The sequence below is a fragment of the Lolium perenne genome, chromosome 3 (assembly GCF_019359855.2).
Source record: "Lolium perenne isolate Kyuss_39 chromosome 3, Kyuss_2.0, whole genome shotgun sequence".
NCBI classification, from domain to species: Eukaryota; Viridiplantae; Streptophyta; class Magnoliopsida; order Poales; family Poaceae; genus Lolium; species Lolium perenne.
This window is the reverse complement of record NC_067246.2, coordinates 334993986-335006673: the sequence shown is the minus strand read 5'-3', so window position 1 is coordinate 335006673 and position 12688 is coordinate 334993986. Positions and strand designations below refer to the sequence as shown.

General features: G+C 46.3%; 1 protein-coding gene across 1 annotated transcript; it reads left to right on the top strand.

The window, feature by feature from the left end:
* The first annotated feature begins 10826 nt into the window (after positions 1-10826).
* On the top strand, positions 10827-12447 carry LOC127338925 (zealexin A1 synthase-like). Its single transcript, XM_071827015.1, has 2 exons — positions 10827-11744; positions 11833-12447. Exons 1-2 carry the CDS (start codon positions 10827-10829, stop codon positions 12445-12447), a joined length of 1533 nt encoding a protein of 510 aa, XP_071683116.1.
* Positions 12448-12688: the final 241 nt, after the last annotated feature.

The following is a 12688-nucleotide window of genomic DNA, read 5'->3' as shown; positions in this document are numbered from 1 at the left end:
CATGAGTCCTGCGGCTACCTCTAATATTCTTGCTGTGTGTTTGTGAGTCATGGTCAGAGATGTGTGTTACTCTATGGAACATATGAAATGAATCAAACCTATTTATTCATCTTCTTTTAAGAATTTATGTATGTACCCATGGAAGAAATGGACTTACTGTAGGAATTTGTCTTAAATGTCCAATTGTTTGCATTAATCTATGATCCTATTTGACTGCTGTAATCTTATGTAATTGGATTTTTCTGCTAAAAAAGATGTATATCTGGATTGCCACAATTTTTTGCAACTAAAATTTCTTGTCCAGCCGGGATGCATTCATGAGCACTCGTATCCACTGGTTATGCAGTGTTAGGGGCTTGTGCTCAGTGGACCTTCCATGAATAGTAGTTGGACAGTGCAAGCATTCTAGTATTGGTTTAGACAAGTAAAATGTGATTTTTACATATGATAGCTATGTAGCTGACCAGTTACTGTCAACATCAGACCAGTCTCATTTCTCAAATGAACTAGCATTTCAGTCTGAATTGGACAACAATAAGCCTTCAAGGCTGTGGCATTTGTTAACATTCTAGTAGTATAAATTGAGGTAGACACCTAACACCTTTAATGTTTCTCTTTTTTGCTTAACTTCAAATGTTATGTTGCTACTACTCCTGTGTAAAAAGAAATTTAATTCGTCTGCAGCCAGTTTTCTTTCTCACAGTACTAGACTGTAGAAGGCCGAAATGCTAGACTGAATATTGCTTGTCAGCCAGTTGCTGCAGCTGGTGTCGGCTAATGTTGTAAGATGGGTAGACTTCGTGGCATTCTATGGTTCTTTCTTTTTCTATATCTCTTCATCCAATTGTTTAGTTAAGCGTTGTTTTTGGAGTTCCCAAGTGGAGTATGTTGTTAGCATGGCTTCGCCCCTATCTGGTCCATGGGATTTCACGACGGTGCTGCTTGTAAATTCAGAGCTAGTCTCCCTAATCCAAAGATTATTTCTGACATCCGGTCCTCACATTTCTTTATTCGATAAATGGCGTTTTATTACTGAAAAGTTTTAAATATTACACCCAACCTCTGCATAACTAAAATGCGCACAGCCGATCGAGTATCCAGAAAAACCACAATCACAAAGTAGTAAAAAGGAACCGACTAAATTAACAACGTTGGCTACAATCCGACGACTATGGAGCCACCCATGTTGGGGAAAATAAACTCCTTGGACGTATTCTCCAACCGTGTAGACACCTTCGTAAAGAGGTTTCGGTCCTCCAAGCGTTGAAGCGGCGACCATGAACGGAGCAAAGCTGTAGACCGGTAAATGACTTGCATGAGAGAACAATTTTGATTATTGAAAACCTTGTCATTTCTACACAGCTAAAGCGACCATACAACTGCAATCGCGCTCACTCTGATAAGCGTTTTATATCTATTATTGACCCCATTAAACATATTGCCAAAAATATTTGCAATGCTACAAGGTGAATATAAGGTAGAATCTATCTGAATGATTAACCATATAGACCTAGCAACCCGATACTCCCACCCTCCATTTACGTATCCCCTCGTCCTCGAAACCAGGCGAGCGGTGGCTGTGTTGTTCGTCTTCAACATAAATTAATCGGCCGCGGCCTCGATCTGCAAATCCTCTCCCCGTATGGCTCTCACCTTCCTTTAAATTGTGGCCTTGATTACTGCCATGCATGTAGGGAGACATGCACTGGGGAAACGACGAGATCCAGCATCTAACGAATAAAGGAGATCTCCCCAATTAATACCATGCATGCAAGGGTAAAAGGGGCAAGTAACGATTCTTTCTTCTCTCTCTAATCTCTTCTTAATAATCGAGCTACAAAATATACGCCCTTTTCCCTGGGACGGAGGAAGTATTTAGAAAAAAGTGTTTAATTGTCTCCTCTTCGGAAAACACATTTCTTAAAATCGTGCCAGTTACGTTTTGCAAGATTATCCTTAGTTAGAATCACACCCCGACTAAGATACTATGCAAAGACCTTTGCTTTAAGAGAAATCTTCATCTTCCAGATTGATTTATTATTAACAACCGATTGAATGGGTATAATTAATGCTTTGTACATGGAGCTTACCAAAAATATACCATTCGTGGTGAGGCTCCAACCTGCACCAGCTGAATTGAAGCTAACCTTGGTACCGAGAGAACCGAAGCTAGCGCTAGAACCAAAGCGACGCTCGCACATGCACACCTCCTTTCCCAAGTTGCATGTAATCCCTTCCGTCTTCCGAGTAATGCTAGAACTATGGACAGATTTTTACGAAATTCTGGTTACGGACTGACGTGGAGAAGCGTGGAGCCATTCTAGCCCTGAAATCACGGGAGCAAAACAAATTTTCACCAGCCCTGAAATCATGGGAGCAAAACAAATTTTCACCAGCCCTGAAATCACGGGAGCAAAACAAATTTCCACCAGTCAGCCAGCCATGAATAATGAGAGGAGAATGAAGCGCCCGGCGACCGCGCGCACGCATTCCATCTTCTATCCATCTACTATATAGATGGACGAAGCTTACCCACGCACAGGCGCCCTCACATCCTCCACTTCCTCCCAACACCATGGCGAAGAAACATTCGAAGCCCACCATGGCAGAGAGCAGTTCGCAGAGCACCATGGTAGTGGACTGGTCGGCCCTTCGCCATGATCTGGTTCGCGTGATCGGCGACATGCTCTTGGCCACCAACGACGTCGACTCGTATCTGTGCATGAGGGCCGTCTGCGGCAGCTGGCGCACTGCTATCCCCAAGCCAGTTCCGCTCGGCGAAGGCGATGACCTCCGTTTTCGCCCACGTGAGTGGGTCATGCTCGACCAGGAGAAGCGCTGGTATGGCGACAGTGGCCAGCTCTTCCTCAACGTTTCCACTGGTCGCTTCCTCCGCGCGCGTGCGCCTCCCGCGGCTCTATTCCGCTATCCTGGTCGGTGATTCCGATGGTCTGCTCTTCCTCGGAGGTAAAAAGGGCCTGCACGCCGCTCGTCTCCTCAACCCCTTCACTGGTGACATGCTCCCCTTCGCGGCGCCGATTCCCTGGGAAACCGAGGTGAAGACTGGAGTGGCCGGCACTAACCCGACGCTTCTCTTCACGTTCCTAGACGCCTGCAGTGAGAATTTCGACATGGTTTACTGTGCTCATAGAGCCAGCATGCTGTGCGAGGTTCAGTTCGAACAACGAGTTCGAACTTGGAACCGCAGTTTCCTATGCCGGCCACCTCTACACTGTCGGCCACAGTGGTGGAATATATAAGAGCCTATATGAGAACAGTTTTTCAGAGCACGTGCGTAGCGCACACCTCATGTACAGTAGAAAAAATTTGAGAGAGAAGAGTGTCTTTTTCTGAGAGGATTTTGTTTCTTCTCGAAGGGATTACTCAAAGTTTTGGACTATGTGCATGTAAGGAAGATAGTGCCAAACAAGAAAAGTCAAACATCTAGATTTAGAAGGAAATGAACGGTGAGGATAGCCATGCGCGCTGCGCACCATTGAAGATTTCCCTATATAAGATCACATGCACGGCGCCAAACTATCGTGGTGAACTGGTTGAGAGGACCTTTACGGATGGAGAACGGTGCTATCTTGTAGTGTCTGCTGATCAGTTGCTTCTTGTTATGCAAGGCTGCTTTAGAGAAAGTGCGAAGGACCCCTTTTCCTTGGAAGTTTACATTGTTGATGTAGACCGAAATGTGATAGAACCTGTTACGGACATTGGCAGCAGGGCGCTCTTCCTTGAACAGTAACTTGCTGAAGTCCGATGACGTAAACTGGTTGAAGGCTGTTGACGTAAACTGCATCTACTACTTCGATGATGCACTCCCACCACGTGATGGTTTTTTTAGGACCATCAGCCGGTATGATCTCAGCAACGGCAACGAAGAGAGAATCTCCTGTGCTGATCCTGAAACAAAAATTCAGATCCGTCCATTCAGCATTGCTCAGACGCTCCTGGAATACTGCATCTACTTTCCCAACATTCGAAAACAGATTAAACGTCTGCAATAGTCCTATTAGGAATCCTCAAGTTATGTTCTCTGCTGAATGCTAGTACCTCATTAAGCTCTTTTATGGTATGTTTCAGTCGTGATATGATCGATGCTCCTTGAAAATGTCCTTTTTTTATGAATTTAATTGCCTATGAAGTGAGACTATTGTGTGGGCTTATCTGAATTGACAAATTGATTGCATGGATCTGCATGGCTTTTGCTGCCACATCTTAAGATTGTAACTGTCGTTTGAATTATGGTGAGATGAATGTTACTGCACGGAACATACATGGCAATGAGTCGAGCAAATTCATCTGTCTTTTCTCAGTGTTCTCTCCAAATAAGTGAGCTTAGTATTATGTAAGCTGCAAATGCATAAATTCAATTCTTATTTTCATGTTATAAACTTCCATCATACGTAGTATATTATAAATAGTTAAAAATCACTATTGAAAATAATAGAGTAATACAATTGAAATGATACTTACCAAAATGATCCATTGACCGTATTTATGGAAGTATTTTGCGAGCAGGAGGACGTGTTGAGGCTGTGATCCTGCGCCCACAGGATAGCCATAAGTTTGTGAAGTTATTGTTGCTGCAATCTTGTTGTGTTTAATGCTTGTCACTAGTGCACGAGTGGCATGATCTTAGATTTAAGCTCTATAATTATTGCTTAGATTGTATCTACAAGTTGTTTGCACGTGTCTATGTCCGGAACCCGAGGCCCCAGAGTGACAACAACTGGGATAACTGGAGGGGAAGGCGTAGGTATGAGGATCACATGTTTTCACCAAGTGTTAATGCTTTGCTACGGTGCTCTATTAAAAGGAGTACCTTAATTACCAGTAGAGTCCCTTGAGGCCAGGCTGCCACTGGCTGGTAGGACAAAAGATGTTATGCAAGTTTCTCATTGCGAGCACGTATGACTATATATGGAAAACATGCCTACATGATTAATAGACTTGATGTTCTGTCTTAATGCTATTTCAATCCTATCAATTGCCCAACTGTAATTTGTTCACCCAACACTTGTTACTTGTTATTTGAGAGTTACCACTAGTGTAGATAGCTGGGAACCCCGGTCCATCTCTTATCATCATATACTCGTTGTACATGTCATTGGAAGTAGTATCAACTATTTTATGGTGCCATCGCTTCTGTATTCTTATTCATCGCTTTCGTATTCTTGTTACTATTGCTCTCATATTACTGCTGCTTTCACATCACCCCTGTCACTAGTGCTTTCCAGGTGCAGCTGAATTGACAACTCAGTTGTTAAGGCTTATAAGTATTCTTTACCTCCCCTTGTGTCGAATCAATAAATTTGGGTTTTACTTCCCTCGAAGACTGTTGCGACCCCCTATACTTGTGGGTTATCAATCAACTTGTTCTAATATCTCTACCTCAAGTTCTTAGGGTTTATGATCATTACTCATTTGATAATGATCAAAGATTTGGCTTCCAAAGGTATCTCTCCTGAACTAGGTTTCTTACTTCCAAGATCAAGTATTGTCTTGATGAACTAGGGTATAGTTCTTCTATTTTCCTTTCTTGGATGTGCCTACTATGGTTGCCTCAATAGTTTATATCGCAGGAGAATGCCTGAGATATCCACTTAGAATTCTTCTCAAGGAATGATGATTTAATCATCTGGTTCTATGAATAGTTCTCTCCCTTAAATCCAAGTATTGCCTCAACTAACTTGAGTGTAACACTATAGCTTGATCGCTCTTATATAGGAATGGTTTATTCTAGGGTTTATGGTGTACTCACAAGATCTCATTAGATATGAAAGGGTTGAGTCTCCACCTAGATACATAGTTGAATTAATTTCTACTTTACTTTACCAATTCATGGATATAGTCTTGTTCCATTTGATATTTGGTTATCTCACCACTCCAAGATGAAATGGTTTATCTCCTAATACTTTAGTTCAATGGTTGTCCTTTATTCTTAAATAGGTAAAGCTAGGATTGGTATGAATGATCTCTCTCATTTGGGAAGGACTTTAATACTAACCTAAGGTTAGGCTCCATAGAGAATGATGTGATCATCAATATCTATGTTTAACATAAATGGTTTCTCTCTCTAGGGAATGTCTTGAATAATATCCTAGGGTTCCTCTTAAAGATGATGTTTTGATCATATGGATATATATATCCAAGGTTTGCCTCAAGGTTTGTCATTAGTTCTCTAATAATATAGAACTCTCACCTCTCTAGGTTTGATGTATATTAATTTGGAATAGAGAAGAGTATATACTTCTAGAGTTGATCTCCTTGTCATGTTTCCAAGAATGAAGTAAGATGAATACCATGAGATTCATGGTAGGAACATGGTTTAGTTTAAGATATGGAAAAGATAAATCAAGAATAGTTTCTTCATTTTATTGTTACTTGATCTGCAATGGAATATATGTTATGGCAAGGATTACCATATTATGATCTTTTATAAGATCAAGGAATTGATCCTTGATTAATATGTTATGGTGTTGGTTTTAATTCCATTTGATCTAACCCCTTAGATCAAATCATCTCTACCCTAAACAAAGTTTTAACAAAGGTCATATTGAGGTTTATAGCGCTTGACTTGATGAGCTACTTCAATTCCACCAAGGTCAAGTGAAACTTCAGTTACTGTGACTGTTTTACTTTAAAGCGCGAAAATTCCCCGGATTTTCTATGGATGAATGCAATGCACACATCTGTTTTCTCTCTTTTTGTAACCCAAAATCCTGGGATATTACACGAATGGTGACACGAAATGAATCAGACACATCGCAACACATACTTGCCTATTATTTTGTGTCTCTGCCTCAACCAATCAGAGAGAAGTATATATAGTGCCATGGATTATGTGTTTCTTCTGGAGCACTAGTTGACAACGGATATAGAAGATTGCCAACTTTTTTAGCGGTGCATCTAGTACGACTGTTCATTCCGCAAACGAATCTCTCCCAATTCTCCGACTCTTCTCGTGAAAAAAAGAACACAATACTTCCGGTATACCACCATATTGGTACGCTGGTAATAGCAATATTTCTCTGGCTTATCAGTACATTGGTACACTGGTGGTATTAGGTGGTTCTACTCTGGATTTGGAGAAGTCTTATCCCTGGCACTCATAAGCGATGGTATGCCGGCGATTTTTAAGTATCACCGGCGCACCAAAAAAATAGTACGTCGGTAGTAAATAGCACCGGCGTACACACTATTTGGTGCGCCAGCGGTAATCCTGGGCTTATAGCCTATTTCCTCATAGAGAAATTACTAGCTTACAATTGTACAAAATGACGTCACCCCCATGGCCCCATCTAACATGGGTTGCACATGGGACACAACACATGCATTTAGTTTATCACTTATTTATAATGATCATTTTTTACTTATGTAGAGATTATATTATGAATAATGTGATTTCAAATGTATTTTACATGTTCTTTTTATGGTAAAAGTTAACAACAAATTTTTAGTAATAAAATCAAAGTTCTTTTCTATATAATCCAAATGTACTTAGAAGCACACATGTGCTATAGTATTTATGGTGAATCTAAAAATTCATACAAATGACGACAACAAAAGTCCTTGTAATATCTTGATTGAGGCAATGTAGCATCTTGATATATGTTTCAAGGTATTTTAGTATCTTTTAATATCTTGATAGAAGCATATACTCCTTCCGTCCCACCAAACATGTTTGAGATTTGTCTAGATTCGGAATTTCTGATGCATCTAAACACTAAATATTAGCTAAATACATCCAAAATTTGAGAAATCTTAGACATGTTCCATGGGATGGAGGGAGTACAATGTATGATCATAGACAATTTTGTTAAAAAAAATATTGGATTAAATTGTGTATCTTAGTTGGAGACAGTAGTCTATGTGAGGTGTGTAAACATGTGTTCCCCTTCAACTCATTAGTTCTCACTTGATTGTTGGCGTTGCTTGTTTTTCGGTTCTTTCATTACCGAAATTTCTACCCTATTTTTTAAGTTTAAAGATTGTCCATCCTACACGTCAAATGTAATTGAGTTAATCTAGTAGGCCACTAGTTTTGTACCATTGCACCCATTCTTTTATTATTTATTTGGCAACTATTGGATGAAATTGATATTGATACCAGCATTGCTCACATCATATTTTACGCCAAAAATAATAATATGCGGAGGCATATCCTTTTCCAAGCACTCCAACTCGAGTCCTCAACTCGAAATTTCGGTGATGCTAGGCGATTATTCTTAATAAATGCCATAGGGATCCCCCCCGCGGGTGAGGCCGGGCATAGTCCCAATCAAAAAAATCAAGAGCAACTTTATATGTTTTATCTACCTCTAGAATTTTTGTAAGTTAATAATTATATCGAAAATCATTTTGGATGAGCTTAAGTGTTCATTGGCTATATTTCATAGGCTGGCACAGATGATAAATGTTCAGATTTTGAAATTAACGGGAGTCAAAATCATATTTTCACCACAAGCACCAGAAATCTCAATACTGGCCCTAGTGGGTACGGCTTACTTGGTGCCTCGTATGTCCACGGTGAGTGCGGCTGGATCACCTAAAACAGGAATAGAATGTAGTACTAAGAAAATATGTACCCCATCTTACCCATATTACTTTTTTTTTTGCGAAAGCTTACCCATATTACTTTTCCTAAAACAACCGACCAAACACACTAAAATATATCTAGATACATGCGAATCAACGATAAGTAATACAGTATACCATATAAAATATAATTGACTGTACACCTACGATTTACTATCTCCTCCCCCCGCGTCGCCCTCCTCTGGCGACAAGGGGGGAACCCTAGCCGCCGCCACACCTCGCCCCCACCCCGTGTCTCCCCTGCTTCGCCGCCGCCGGAGGGGGGCCGGCAAAGCCGCGCGCGCCCCAAGGAAGGTGGCGGCTTCTTCCCTCCCGCGGCCCCTGGTGAGAAGGAGCTCACTTGGGCGCGGCGGCTGGTGGCGGGCGCGGCGACGGGAGGTGGGCGAGGCGACGGACGACAGGCGCGGCGGCGCTCCTGGCAGCGGGCGGCGTGTGGTGGCTGTGCGAGGCCGAGGTGCTGCTGCTGGTGGCGGCGGGAGGTGCGGGCCGTCCGGGCCCGATCTGGGCCGCGTCTTGGCGGCGCGGCGGGCTATGCAGTGGAGGGCGGGCGCGGCGGCAGGGCGCTGTGTCTGGGGCGCGGTGGACTGCCTCGCGTTGTGAGGTGCTGCGTCCCTGGCTCTGGCTCTGTCCCTCTCCGGCAGCGTGCGGAGGACGGCCGGTGGTGCTGCCCAGGGCCGAGGCGGGTGTGGCGGCCACGGTGGAGATGGGGGATGAGGGTTGAAGGCGGGTCTGGCCAAAAGCACGAAGCAGGATGGCGCGACAAGCTCCGGGCTAATGCCTTGTCCTCGGTGGCTGGCCGGCCGGCAGCTGGCCGAGGCCGGCGATGGCGACGGCTTCGGGCGCCGCTTCCTTCTTGAAGGCATCGCCGAGGTGATGTTTTGCCATTCTGTCTGGGAAAGCTCCGGGGAAATCCCTAGATCCGCCGTGATCGGTCGATGGCGGCGCTCTTGTGTCGTCTTCCCTCTTGAGGGCATCGATTTGGAGCTGCTTAGGTCGGAGGGACCTGTGGAAGATGGTTGGTGTTGGCGTCGTGGGCTGAGTGGCAACGATGACAATGGTGAGCGGATTGGAGCTGCGGCATGTCCTTCATCACCCCTGCCGTGATGGTGAAGTCGGAGCTGCGAAGCGACTTGTGGCAACGATGCCACTTGATTGGTGCTTGCGTCGGTGCAAGGCGTGCAACTTTCTCCTATGAAGGTCTCGGTTGAAGTCGGAGCTGCCTCCTCCTCGACGTGCTTGGGGGTCGACTGTTTGGCATGGGCTCACATGGGCTCCTCGTTCGCGGTGAGGGTCTTGGTGGCGGTCGTCTAAGGTGAAGTCGGAATCGCTGGCTCGTGGAGGAGTGACGACGATGACGCTCGATGACATCCTCAACGAGGTCTTTCTTCTCGATGACGTGTGTGCTTCGTGTGGGTAGCCAGGTTGGCCGGGGTGCTCGGTGTGTGTTGTTGGTTTTCGCCCGATTTTCTCCTAAAAATTGGGCACTTTCTTCTTAATTAATGGACGAGGCAAAGTTTTTGCCTCCGTTTCAAAAAAAATAAAATATAATTAGGAGGTAATGTTTGCCATACGGAAGGAACAAGCGCATGCGTCACTCCTCTTAGTTAAGTTCTCCACAGCTTACAGTTACAGAGACGCGTCTGTTGATGTTTTAAAAACAATTCTACTCGTCCAGCTATATATGGTGTAGCAAGGCCCCGATATATGTTATTCTCAGTGCATATAGACGATGTTGACCTGGCCATTTTCAGTAGCACAGAGGCGCAAATAGAATGTACCACTTGGTCGTCACTTAGATGCTGTCTCGCAGTCACCAACACACGGGACAACCAACTTCTGGATGCCGTCTCAATTCCCTTTTGTCCTGTCCCGGCCGGTTCATGTTTTATTCCAGTGTCTGGCGCGTAAATTTAATCCCTCTCCGAGGTCGCTAGCTCTTGATTCGTCGATACAGTACGCTGCATATAGCAAGTCAAGCAATATAAAATCATCAACTGAATCTTAAGTTAACCTCACTGACAACGCACGTCGTCTAGTACTCCATTTCATACCGACTTTTGTCGCTTGTGCTTGTACTCCATTTCATATCGATTTCCGTCGCCTGTAGCTGCTGTACTCCAACGACTCTCAATCATTTTTCTCTACTCGTGTTGCCATCCTATATAGCTCATCTTCAACTCTTGATCACCTACGGCCGATCGAGAGCTAAGCTAGCTCTAATGGCAGAAACCACGCCCATGCAGGTCGTGAGCTACACTTTCCTCTGCGTCCTCGTCGCCACCATACTTCTCAAGCTCAAGCACAGGCGCAGCGCCGGCGGCCTGAACCTGCCGCCGGGGCCATGGGCGCTCCCGGTGATCGGGCACATGCACCACCTGGTCGGCGCGCTGCCGCACCAGGCCATGCAGCGGCTCGCGCAGCTGCACGGCCCCGTCATGCTGCTCCGGCTCGGCCACGTCCCCACGCTCGTGATCTCCTCCCCGGAGGCGGCCAGGGAGGTGATGAAGGTCCACGACGCCGTCTTCGCGAACCGGCCCATGTACGTGGCCGCGGACGTCTTCACCTACGGCGGCGCCGACATCTCCTTCGCGCGCGGCCTGCACTGGAAGCCCCTGCGCAAGCTCTGCGCCACGGAGCTGCTCAGCCCGAGGAGCGTCCGCTCGTTCCGCTCCGTCCGGGAGGAGGAGGCCGCGAGGCTCGCGAGGTCCGTCGCCGCCGCCGGCGGTGCCGTCGTCAACGTCGGCGAGATGGCGAAGGTGATGATGAACGACGTGATCATGAGGGTGTCCGTGGGCGACCGGTGCGCGCAGCGGGCGGCGTACCTGGAGGAGCTGGACAGGGTGCTGGACCTCATGTCCGGGTTCAACCTCACCGACCTGTTCCCGACGTCGCGCCTCGCCAAGGCGCTCGGCGGCAGGGCCCTCAAGGCGACGTGGGAGGTGCACCATAGGATCCACGCCATCATGGAGGCCATGATCAGTGACCACAAGGTGGCGATGGAGAGCGAGGGAGACAACGCTGATGCCGGAGGTGATCAGAGGGGCGACATACTCACCATTCTACTCCGGTTCCAGAGGAATGGCGGCATGGGCGGCGGCGTCACACTCACCAACGCTAACATCAGCGGTGTCCTCTTCGTAAGTCAACCACCGCTAGTACCGCTTCTTCCAACTTGGATACGCCACGAAAATATTTCGATCTGAAAACTTTTTGCCATATGACCAGGATCTTTTTGCTGCGGGCTCGGAGACGACGGCGACCACGACGACCTGGGCCATGTCGGAGCTGATGAGGAACCCACGCATAATGGCCAAAGCGCAGTCCGAGGTCCGTGGAGTCCTCCAAGGCAAGACCGAGGTGACCGAGGCGGACATCGACGGCCGGCTCCCCTACCTCCAGATGGTCATCAAGGAGACCTTCAGGCTGCACGCTCCGGTGCCGCTGCTCATGCCGAGGCTGTGCAACGAGCCAGCGAAGGTCATGGGCTACGACGTGCCCGCGGGCACCACTGTGTTCGTGAACGTGTGGGCGATAGGCAAGGGCGATGAGAGCTGGACCGACGCGGGCGAGTTCAGGCCCGAGAGGTTCGAGACTGATATGGTGGACTACGCTGGCACGGACTTCAGGTTCATCCCCGGTGGTGCCGGCCGAAAGATGTGCCCCGGTATGATGTTTGGGGTGTCAAACGTCGAGATTGCTCTCGCGAGCCTTCTCTATCACTTCGACTGGAAGATTCCTGGCGGCGGGAACCCGGAGAAGCTTGACATGACCGAGGCGTATGGCATCACGGCACGCCGAAAGACTGAGCTCTTGTTAGAAGCTATTCCATTTGTGCCTTGATTTGTGTATTTTTAAGATGTGCCTTGATTTGTCCTTTTCTGGTCGTGCTTAATTATTAAGTCATATCGTGGAGTCTGTTTCTCCCATCTAGAGGGAAGAAAATCGCTCGTTTGGTTGACGATGGACAAAATATTTCGTTCTCCTAAAATATGTATGAGGAGGCACGAGCCAATCTCTTATAGCGCTCGCTAGGAAAATTTGCGTCGAGATCACGCGAGGGGATGGCGGAAGCTCGCACGCG

What these genes read in the sequence shown, in the direction of transcription:
- LOC127338925 (XM_071827015.1), top strand. Translation starts at nt 10,827, where the DNA reads ATGGCAGAAACCACGCCCATGCAGGTCGTGAGCTACACTTTCCTCTGC. An exon ending in ACATCAGCGGTGTCCTCTTC is followed by an intron (nt 11,745 to 11,832) that starts GTAAGTCAACCA and finishes CCATATGACCAG; the next exon opens with GATCTTTTTGCTGCGGGCTC.